Source organism: Vipera ursinii (genome assembly GCF_947247035.1).
Source record: "Vipera ursinii genome assembly, chromosome: 1".
Classification (NCBI taxonomy): domain Eukaryota; kingdom Metazoa; phylum Chordata; class Lepidosauria; order Squamata; family Viperidae; genus Vipera; species Vipera ursinii.
Window position 1 is genome coordinate 202,819,581 of NC_139512.1, and position 12,348 is coordinate 202,831,928.

A 12,348-nucleotide genomic window follows, 5' to 3' on the forward strand; every position below is an offset into this window, starting at 1 on the left:
TGTTGGGAATGAGATTTGCAACAATCTTAGCAGGCCTTAAATGTTTAAAAACTCTTTTTTTTATTTCAAGAGCTAAGAAAATGGAGTAAGATATTGCTAAGGACGGTTATTGGGATTTCAGCCTTTTCTTTACTTGTCATGTTAAAAAGAACGTTCAGCTCCTCTATCAAATAAATGCTTGAGATTCAGTTTATGTCAAGCATGGTGAAGTATCAAACAATACCAGACTGATATATTCAGTTAAACAAACTATCTACTGCTTAAAGGAATGCTGATCCCATGGTTAAATAAAATATCAACATACTGCATTTTAATCTTTTGAAATACAATATGTTCCCTCTCATTCCTTGGGATGGCCTCTTTTTATCCTTTTATATTTATGCAAATCACCAAATTCTCTCCCTTGCCTATACGGTATATATTTTTTGTCCTGGACTTGGATAAAAGCTATGGCTTTCTGGCACTCATTACACTGTGGTCTATAAGCATTCTTTTCTTTCTATGCATTTTTCAATGAGGAATTTTAAAAGATGGCAAAAAGGTAGCAAATCAATTGCTGCCCATCCATAAAACAACATATTTAAATACATGTGCACTCACCAACTTGAGTGGTGAGAGCATTATCATTTCCAAGACTGTTTGCTGAAGGGTAACAATCATTCAAAATCTTTATATAGAGAGATATAATGTGGAATAGAATTATTTATAATTCTGCCTAGGGAGCAGGACTCTGGAGGAAGAGATCAGCTCTATTTTGGTTCTTTTTCTTCTTTTTATCATGGCCACCAGGATGCTTAAGTTAGGTTTAGCTCAGAATGAGCCCTCTTTTTTTTTACCCTATCTTGCACATGGTCTACTTTCATAAAAAGGTGGTGCTTGATATTCCTCTCTGAAGCAATAATAACCAGGAACAGATTTCTATTATTTGCCCTCAGAATGGAGCTTCCAGCTGTATTTCCAGATACTGTATAAGCTCCTTACCTCTTCGTATCTGTCAAAAATAGCTCCATCCTGTAGAAAGGAAGGTACTGACTTCTGCCAGTTAAATTCATATGGTTTTGCCATTCTGTGGACCACCCTGGATAATAATAAAAAACAAATAAAATAAATTGTTGCCATACAGTACTGCCACTTGTTCTTTGTAGTAAACCCTAGAGAAAACACTCAATTCACATGAAAATTCAGACAAAGCCTCCAAAAAATCTCAATTTTGCCTGTAAGGTATGTTAACTAGCAATAACCACCATTTGAAATGTTGAGATTGTATAATAAGGCTCTGTGGAGGGTGCGATAAGAACAAAGCATTCATTTATTGGAAAGGTAATTACTGAAGATGCCTATAATTTCTGGCATCCAGTAGGCACACTATTTACCCTTATTTACCTGTTTTCCAGATCAATGGACATGCTTCTAAATCAGTACCAACCAACTACCAATCCTTTTAATTTTCTAAAAGTATTCATGATCTCCTTCTTAGAATGAAAGATGTTCTTTGCTCATGATAACCATCTATGTGGTTTTGTTATTAGAATAAAATAACAATTTTTAAAAATTCACTCTGGTGGTAGAAGCCTGGCTAGTAACAAAGAAAATATTCATCACACTGATTTTAGTAAATATTTATAAGTTCTCATTTTAATCAACTGTTTGATTTTAAGTGATGGAATTGAGAATTAAACCATCATGACTTTCATTAAGATCTTTAGCTGAAAATGACAAACATTCAGGAAAAAAATGAAAACATTCAAAATTCTATTTAATACTATTAATCACGGAGATTTTGAAGTAAACCCTGGGGTTACAAGTCAGAAAATATGAAGAGCATCAATAGCCAGAGGCAGCTAAAGAACAATATATGAACTGGTGATCTCATTAAAAGCTGCAATGTGGAGAGGGGGAAAAACACCAACAAAAAGAAAGGCAAAACAATTTAGCCTTGGGAAATTGCTGAAAAGTATTGCTAGACAACATAATTTTCATTTGAATAAACTAAGCAGCCTTTATTTCAAGTTCTAAAAGGCTACACTTTCTCTGCAGAATTTAGGTGTACCTTTTTTAAAAAAAATATTTACAACCTAAAAGTCTGTAGAAACAAATTTTGCAAAGGACTTCAGGCCTCTGGCCTTTTATCCACTCACAGGATAACCTTCAAAAGCAGAATGAAATGGGACTCAGAGTGGCGCTATTATTAAAAGACCTGGGGGGGGAAACCATCTTGAAACCTTCTTCAGCATTCTGTCCTTATCTTGTTATGCTATCTAACTCAATGGAATTTTGGTAACATATTATGCAATAGCATTCAAGGCTCTTGCGGTCCATCTGGCTGTCCATCAGCAGGACAACTCCCCCTCCCCAAAAAGAGAATGGGACCGAATTTGGTATGGTAGTCAAAGCCAACAAGAGAACATATAAGAAACAAGAAAAAAGTGAAGGAAATGATTGGTCCATTAGTGGGGGAAAGTGGCAAGAAGGTGACAAGCAACAGGGAGAAAGCACAACTATTTAACTCGTTTTTTGCATCTGTCTTTACACAAAGGGAAAAAACAGTCCAACCTACCAAAACCAGGGCCATAAAAAACAGAATAGAAACGCAAGTTAAGATAGGCAAGAAAATGGTGAGCACCTGTCCAGCCTAGACGAGTTCAAATCACCAGGACCAGATGGATTACACCCCAGGGTTCTCAAGGAACTGGCAGACGTGACCTCAGAACCACTGAACTATATTTTTCAAAGATCCTGGAGCACTGGGGAACTACCAGACAACTGGAACAGAGCTGATGTAGTTCCCATATTCAAAAAAGGGAAAAATGGATCCAGGAAATTACAGACGTATCAGCCTGACCTCAATACCTGGGAAGATTCTGGAAAAGATAAACAATAAATCAGCGAACACCTTGATGCGAACAAAGTTATCACTAAAAGCTAACATGGGTTTGTCAAAAACAGATCATGCCAGACAAACCTTATTGCATTCTTTGACCAAGTGACAAAACTAGTAGACCAGAGGAATGCTGTAGATATAATTTACTTGGACTTCAGTAAGGCATTTGATAAAGTAGATCACAACCTACTACTTAATAAGATAGAAAAATGTGGGTTAGATAGCATCACCACCAGATGGATTCGTAGCTGGCTGACCGGCCATACTCAGGATGTGGTCCTCAATGGAACTGCATCTACATGGAAGGAAGTGTGTAGTGGAGTGCCCCAGGGCTCTGTTCTGGGCCCAGTGCTCTTCAACATCTTTATCAACGATTTGGACGAGGGGATAGATGGGGAACTCATCAAATTTGCAGACGACACCAAGCTGGCAGGAATAGCCAATACTCCAGAAGATAGGCTTAAGATACAGGAGGATCTGGACAGACTCGAACACTGGGCACTATCTAACAAAATGAAATTCAATTGTGAAAAAAGTGAGGTTCTACATTTAGGCAGGAAAAATCTAATGCACAGGTATAGTATAGGTGGTACCTTGCTCGATAGTAGTAACTGTGAGAGAGATCTCAGAGTCCTAGTGGACAATCACTTCAATATGAGCCAGCAGTGTGCTGCAGCTGCCAAAAAAGCCAACACAGTGCTAAGCTGCATTAACAGAGGGATAGAATCAAGATCACGTGAAGTACTAATACCACTTTACAATGCCTTAGTAAGGCCACACTAGGAATACTGCATCCAGTTTTGGTCACCACGATGTAAAAAAGATGTTGAGACTCTAGAAAGAGTACAGAGAAGAGCAACAAAGATGATTGGGGGACTGGAGGCTAAAACATATAGGGAACGGTTGCTGGAATTGGGTATGTGTAGTTTAACGAAGAGAAGGGTGAGGGGTGATATGATAGCAGTGTTCCAATATCTCAGGGGCTGCCACAAAGAAGAGGGAGTCAAGCTATTCTCCAAAGCACCTGAAAGCAGGACAAGAAGCAACGGATGGAAACTAGTCAAGGAGAGAAGCAACCTAGAACTAAGGAGAAACTTCCTGGCAGTTAGAACAACTAACCAGTGGAACAACCTGCCTCCAGAAGTGGTGAATGCTCCAACACTGGAAGTTTTTAAGAAGAGACTGGACAGTCATTTGTCTGAAATGGTATAGGGTTCCCTGCCTTAGCAGGGGGTTGGACTAGATGACCTCCAAGGTCCCTTCCAACTTCTTCTTCTTGTTGTTGTTGTTGTTGTTGTTGTTGTTGTTGTTGTTATTATTATTAAAGGCTAAGATTAAAAATTAGCTGGAAAAGATAGAAGAGGAAAAAACCTTCCAGAAAGATTCCCCCAAAGCATTCCTATGAGACGGAATAGAGCAGCACTTCCTTCCTAGTCATTTGACCCAAAGCTATTTTAAGGAATTGGAAAACATACCCAAACATTCCCTGCTCTGCATCCTTTCTTTCACTTATTTGATTACGAGAAGGTTGGGAAGTGAACTGTGATTGGAACATTAAATTAAAAGGAGTTCTTTCAATATTTCTTTGCTTTTGTCTGCTGAAAATTAATGTAGACATAACACATTACCTTAAACAAACACTCATGACCTTCAGAAAATTATGTTTTAGATTAAAAGTAAAAGCAAAGAAGTTCTGAACTCCTTGGAGATGAAGCACTAATATACAAACACGACTTTGCCAAATAATGAAAACTATTTCAGACTTGTAAAGGTAGGGAAAGGAAATTAACGTGATCTCAGAGCCCTGTTCTCTCTTTTTACCTTCTAATGTCAAATTGCTTCTGAAAGCAAGATACAGGAACAAAGATGTGCAATTATGAGAGAGGCAGAACACTCTTTTGAAAACTGGCTATCTCTTCCTGCAACCGCCAACTCCTCAAAATTCTTCAGGATAATTTCATCTATACTTTCTAAACCCAGATCGTCCATTGTTTTATTTTAAGCACTCAAAATCATTTGCTACAATACCCTTTAAATATGCATTATAAAAGGTAACGGTTCCCCCGCACATGCGTGCTAGTCGTTTCCGACTCTAGGGGCCGGTGCTCATCTCCGTTTCAAAGCTGAAGAGCCAGCGCTTGTCCGAGGACGTCTCCGTGGTCACGTGGCTGGCATGACTAGACGCCAAAGGCGCACGGAACGCTGTTACCTTCCCACCGCAGTGGTCCCTATTTTTCTACTTGCATTTTTACGTGCTTTCGAACTGCTAGGTTGGCAGAAGCTGGGACGAGTAACAGGCGCTCACTCTGCTACGCGGCACTCAGGATTCGACCCGCCAAACTGCCGACCTTCTGATCGACAAGCTCAGCGTCCTAACCCACTGAGCCACCGCGTCCCTAGAACCCATAATTATAAATGAAACCAAAATTTAATAAAGTCATCTTTTCTTTGCCACTGAAAAAGATGGGGCTTATTTGCTTTCTTTCTCTAAAAAGTATAAGACACATACATGGGCTTATTTTTCTCTTACTGTATATTCGTGTAACACCAAGACTAAGCAAAATCTTAGAGAATTTAATATAAAATACATTGAAATACTGTGTATCATTTTGAAAGAAGACTTCCAAGGATATTATATCCCTGCCCTACAATATAGCATTTCCTCAAGGGTGATTTCCCCCTTGGTCCTCCCCAACAGTTAAAAGCACAAAGGAATTTTATGTGTTATATCTGTAGAGCAAAGACACTCATGGGAGAATAGCATTTATTGCTGACACACAGATGATGAAAATCAAATCAATGTCCTAATGAAACTTTCAATCAGTGTTTTTTTAAATTGCAATTCTTGACCATTTTAAACAAAAATAAAAAGCATACGTGCAAAACAGTTAAGTAACTTGTAGCTATCAAGGCTACAAAGGACATAAGAAATATATTAATTGTATTGACAGCTTCACTGCAACATGAAAAAATTATCGCATTTTCAATAACAATAAAAGGTAAATTAGCCAGACTTTACAATGCACAGAGCATCTTGACTATAGTTTTAAAAATAATTTTAAAAAGTAGACATCATTTTCTCTTAATATTATGGGGAAACTACAGCACAATAAAACCTCTGTCATTATCAGAACATTCTCTGACACAGAAGGGCAATAAATGCAGCACTGACATGAAATGCTTGCAGAATCTCTTCTCTATGGAATCAAGATGATGAAACTTTATGGGAATTTATAAAATAATATCAGGAGTTTGAAGCCTCTTCTTGTTACAAATCAAAAACTGAAGCACATATAGTTAGTTTGGATGCCAACAACAATGAATTTTGGTGATGAAAGTCATATAATCTTAGCAAAACCAGCTGAACAATGCCCAATTCTTTGAATTTAACAGTTCAACTGATAACCTTCATGCAACAATTTCTACAACATCTAACGAGATCATAAAGCAACTGCCCCAAACTCTCTGGTCCAAAAGGCAAGAAAAAATGCTCATGTGTTACAAAGAAAATTGAAACCAATACAAATGAAGTACTTTAGTAAAGATGCCAAGAAGTGATTTGAGGAAGAATACCTGAATATTCTGTACATATAATCATAATCATAACAGTAAAATTGGAAGGGACCTTGGAGGTCATCTAGTCCAACCCGCTGCTCAGGCAGGAAACCCTATACCATTTCAGACAAATTGGTTGTCCAGTGTCTTCTTAAAAACTTCCAGTGTTGGAGCATTCACCACTTCCGGAGGCAGGTTGTTTCACTGGTTAATTGTTCTAACTGTCAAATAAGTTTCACCTTAGTTCTAGGTTGCTTCTCTCCTTGATTAGTTTCCATCCGTTGCTTCTTGTCCTGCCTTTGGGCACTTTGGAGAATAGCTTGACTCCCTCTTCTTTGTGGCAGCCCCTGAGATATTGGAACACTGCTATCATGTCACCCCTCACCCTTCTCTTCATTAAACTACACATACCCAATTCCAGCAGCCGTTCCTTATATGTTTTAGCCTTCAGTCCCCTAATCATCTTTGTTGCTCTTCTCTGTACTCTTTCTAGAGTTTCAACATCTTTTTTACATCGTGGTGACCAAAACTGGATGCAGTATTCCTAGTGTGGCTTTACCAAGGCATTGTAAATCGGTATTAATACTTCACGTGATCTTGATTCTATCCCTCTGTTAATGCAGCCTAGCACTGTGTTGGCTTTTTTGGCAGCTGCAGCACACTGCTGGCTCATATTTAAGTGATTGTCCACTAGGACTCCGAGATCCCTCTCACAGTTACTACTATTGAGCAAGGTACCCCCTATACTATACCTGTACATTTGGTTTTTCTTGCCTAAATGTAGAACCTTATTTTTTCACCATTGAATTTCCTTTTGTTAGATAGCGCCCAGTGTTCAAGTCTGTCCAGATCCTCCTGTATGTTAAGCCTGTCTTCTGGAGTATTGGCTATTCCTGCCAGCTTGGTGTCCTCTGCAAATTTGATGAGTTCCCCATCTATCCCTTTGTCCAAATAGTTGATGAAGATGTTGAAGAGCACTGGGCCCAGAACAGAGCCCTGGGGCACTCCACTACACACTTCCCTCCATGTAGATGTGGTTCCACTGAGGACCACATACTGAGTACGGCTGGTCAGCCAGCTACGAATCCATCTGGTGGTGATGCTGTCTAACCCACATTTTTCTATCTTATTAAGTAGTAGGTTATGATCTTACTTTATGAAATGCCTTACTGAAGTCCAAGTAAATTATATCCACAGCATTCCTCTGGTCTACTAATTTTGTCACTTGGTCAAAGAATGCAATAAGATTTGTCTGGCATGATCTGTTTTTGACAAACCCATGTTGGCTTTTAGTAATGATTTTGTTTGCCTCTACATGCTCGCTGATTCGTTGTTTGATTATCTTTTCCAGAATCTTCCCAGGTATTGAGGTCAGGCTGATAGGTCTGTAATTTCCTGGATCCATTTTTCCCCTTTTTTAAAGATGGGAACTACATCAGCTCTGTTCCAGTTGTCTGGTAGTTCCCCAGTGCTCCAGGATCTTTGAAAAATATAGTTCAGTGGTTCTGAGATCACATCTGCCAGTTCCTTCAGAACCTTGGGGTATAATCCATCTGAGCCTGGTGATTTGAACTTGTCTAGGCTAGACAGGTGCTCACTTACCATTTTCTTGCCTATCTTAACTTGTGTTTTTATTCTGTTTTTTATGGCACTATTTTTGATAGGTTGGTCTGTTTTTTCCCTTTGTGTAAAGACAGATGCAAAAAACGAGTTAAAGAGTTCTGCTTTCTCCCTGTTGCTTGTCCCCCTTCTTGCCACTTTCCCCCACTAATGGACCAATCATTTCCTTCACTTTTTTCTTGTTTTTTACGTTTGAAAGAAGCTTTTTTTTGTTATTTTTGACTTTGGTCGCAAGCGTTAGTTCATTTTGATCCTTAGCTTTCCTCACTTCGTCTTTGCAGGCTTGGGCTATTTGCTGATATTCTGACTTAGTTATGTGCCCCTCTTTCCACTTTCTATACTTGTCCTTTTTATCTCTCTATATAATATATAATTATATAATAATTAATTATATAATCTATATAATTTATCTATATAATTCTCCCATGAACATATGATATCCAATATTGAACTTAGTTACAATCCTAAACAGTCATTTGAAAAGAAAATATTATAAGTATATTTATCTTAATAATTGACTGTTCTCTAAGAAAAATGCATACAGATTACATATACTACAAACTGGAGAAGAAAATCACACATCAGTTTCTGCAATTCAGAATCATAGCTTCACAACTGAATACAGCGAAGCTGTTTTTCAAAATGCCCTGATCTAGCATATATCTGTGATTCCACAGGCTGCAACGGTGAAGATGACTGACTGAACAAAAGCAGTACCAACAAGGGTCAGTGTGCCTTGGTTGATTTCAAAAAGTTAAGCAAGAATGGACCTAATTAGCCTTTGGACACAATATAACAGATCTACCTGAGCCATAAGTTAGATAGGGAAGTCAAAAAAATAACTGTGGGACAAGACGGTGGGGGATGACTTTTGTGTTATTGCCAAGAAAACTACATGGGCATGTTGAGCTCCATTCAAAATAGGCTCTTTTTGGTGTATTTTAACTTATTTCCTTTTTAAATATCAATTGACAAACACTTGTCCTATCTTCTGACCCATTGCTCAGAGGTAGATCTCATTAAGTGGTTTTTTCTAAAAGGTAAAGGTAAAGGTTCCCCCACACGTGCGTGCTAGTCGTTTCCGACTCTAGGGGCCGGTGCTCATCTCCGTTTCAAAGCCGAAGAGCCAGCGCTTGTCCGAGGACGTCTCCGTGGTCATGTGGCCGGCATGACTAGACGCCAAAGGCACATGGAACGCTGTTACCTTCCCACCGGAGTGGTCCCTATTTTTCTACTTGCATTTTTACATGCTTTCGAACTGCTAGGTGGGCAGAAGCTGGGTCGAGTAACAGGCGCTCACTCTGTTACGCGGCACTCGGGATTCGACCCGCCAAACTGCCGACCATCTGATCGACAGGCTCAGCGTCCTAACCCACTGAGCCACCGCGTCCCTTCCTTATTATTTACAGAGACAGAAACTTTTTGAGGCAAAATCATTATTAACCTTTTCAACAACTGATAATAAACATTCATAAAATGCAACTGACATTATAACGACATCAAAGACTATTTTTTGACCAAGATTTGACTATTTTTTTGACCAAGATTCCTTAAATCTGGTGTATGAAATAATCATAAGAACTTTTGGTTCTATATTTTATGAGTATTATACTGTAGGTAAAGCATTTATTTGTGCATCAGACTGAATTTACCATAAACATTTTAACTCACACTGAAATTAATTTAAGAAGAACTTTGGTCAAATCAAGGACAAAAATAAATTGTGAAGGGCTGATTACAAGCCACTAATAGAATTCAGAACAAATGAAAATTCAATTACCTTTAAGTACTGGAAAAAAAATGCTAAACATACTGCCAGCAAGGATTTCTCTAATTTCCAGAAATTTAATAAAAAAACACCATCTTGAGATTTTAGCTTGACATAAATAAAAATTAACTGATACTATAACAAAAAAACAGGGGGAGATGACAAAAGTCTTTAGTAGATAATATAGCTTAAAAAATGAACATTAAAAAACATAAATCAAAATACGTAAATCATTAAATGAAAAAGAAAGATCACATGTGTGTTTGATACGTATTTTGGGAAGAGTGTGACTTCGGTTAATGCTCCTTTGGCCTACAACCAACAAGCAAGATAGCCATATAAATTTTCAATCAGAACACTTTTCAAGGCGTTCCAGATGCATCAGGAGATGCAACTCTCCAGATTCCCCACCCAACAAACAGTGTGACAACTCTGTGAACTGCAGCTGAACCCACTGAGGGAATGCCAAATGGGAGGGTGGAATGCACATACACTGATCATGCATTATATTAAAAATATGAAGGGCAAAGAGATCCTAGGCAATAACATAGTTATAATCAAGGATGAAAAGAATCCAGTTACCTGAAAGGAAACTAGTTTCCTGAAATATAAAATGCCAATAACAACTATTTGCTTCCTGTTCCAGAGGAGGAAAAAAGGTTGTATAACATGGAAAAATCTGTGCCTCTCTAAAGCTTAATATAAATGCCAACAGTTCAAGCTAGCTTGGCTAATGTTGAATCCTGTATTTTAACCTTATCTGGAGTATGGTAGGTTGTCTACTCGTGCTCCGAAAATTGATGAGCTCTAGCCTGTACATACTGTAGGTATGTGGGCAGTTTCTAAAGCAAAGACATCACAAAGGAAACAAAAGGATGATTTGTAACAGTTTCTATTTGTCTTGTAGCTGATTTTACCTGCAAAATCTGTTTCATATGCATTTAGCTATGGAATACAGGAATACAAGGGTTATTCTGGACTAGAGGGTGAATGTGAGAGACGTGGTATAATGAATGTTCTCAGTCAAGAAATATATTAGAGCAGGGCTTTTCAACCAGTGGTACGCATACCACCAGTGGTACGCGAGCCCCTGGCTGGTGGTATGCGAGCCCAGCCTAGCTAATTATAGTGGGGGAGGGAATGAGTCAAAACGAAGCCGCACAGACCTGGAGATCAGCTGTAGCTGCAGAGCTTGCCAGAATCCCCAGGATCTGTGGAAATATGCTAATTGGAGCTTCCGGTGCACCCGGAGGAGAAAAGGAGGAGGGCAGAGAGAAGAAATGGTATAAAAGGGGCAGAGCAGCCTGTTTGCAGAGGAACAGTGAGCGGAGCGGCCAGCAAGAAAGGGTGAGTGAGCAAGTGGTGTGTTTGGGGGGGGAAGGGCTAGCAAGCGAACGGCTCCTACCCAGCTCGCTTGCGGAAAACATACTGCTTGCTAAGTGAAGCCCCAGGATCAGCGCTGGGTAGCCCGCTGATCCTGGGGCTTCACTTAGCAAGTAGCCTATTTTCCACAAGCAAGTGAGGCGGGCAGGAGCCAGGGATCAGCATTTCTGAGCATGACTTCTGAGCGCAGCTCAGCTAATCCCGGGCTGCTGCCCAGCTCACTTGCTTGCAGAAAATAGGCTGCTTGCTAAGTAAGCTGGGCAGGAGCCCGGGATCAGCATTTCTGAGCGCAACTTTTGAGCGCACTTTGCAAGCAGCCTATTTTCCACAAGCGAGCTGGGCAGGAGCCCAGACGACAACGTTGCTTGTGGCTTTTCTGCAGCACAGACCCAAAGGCTGCTTCGTTCCCACTTGGCCTCTCACAGGACCCGGGCTGCCTGCACTGGCAGGAAACAAGGTGCTTCTTTTTCTGCAGCGGTGGAGCACAGGCGTCACTTGGCAACGGACTCTGCGAGATGCACCTTTGCAATGGGTTTCCCTTTCTGTTAGATATTGGAGGTTTGAAAGGCAAGTTGCTCCTGGGGTGTCAAAGTAGAGGGTCCAAATGGCGAGAGTGACGCAGCTCTCCGACTCTCTGCTTCAGGCTGAAACAGTCTCAAAGTTGGGTCTGGAGGTTACTTCGCCCGAAGGAAGGGTGACTTGGTGGCATTGCAGGTTCGTCTCCCTTCCTTTGGAGGAGGGAGAAAAGCGTTGCTCTCTTCCTTCGGACGGGTGCAAATGTAACTTAAGAACGGTAGCAATGCAGCCAGAAATGGGTATCTCTCGGCAGCGCTGGGAAGAATGATGTACACGGAGAGGATTTGGGAACCTGGCTCAAACACTGGGCTCCGGTAGGGGAAAAATGACTGGGAGAAGTAGCCGGTTCGTAATGTATGTGCCTGAAAATGGGAGGTGAACTGGCGACATCCCTGCCCAGCCTGTGCACGCGCAGAGGCTGAGGCGCAGGGCCGTGATGTCGGTGCTTTACTTCGCCCAGCCACTCCATGTGGATGAGAATGCGCCACTATCTGCCAAAATCAGGCTGGGATCTGGGCAGCCTATCACAGGACAATGGGAGGGAGGGAGGGAGGGAGGGAGGGAG

General features: G+C 40.4%; 1 protein-coding gene across 4 annotated transcripts in view; it reads right to left on the bottom strand.

The window, feature by feature from the left end:
* PLCB4 (phospholipase C beta 4) overlaps positions 1 to 12,348 on the bottom strand; it is a 200,674-nt gene that overhangs the window by 93,263 nt on the left and 95,063 nt on the right. For all 4 annotated transcript variants that reach the window (XM_083348195.1, XM_083348194.1, XM_083348196.1 and 1 more), the window contains one exon: positions 982 to 1,078. In XM_083348195.1, coding sequence (XP_083204321.1) covers positions 982 to 1,065 — 84 coding nt within the window. In that variant the 5' untranslated portion in view covers positions 1,066 to 1,078. The remainder of the gene's footprint in view (positions 1 to 981; positions 1,079 to 12,348) is intronic.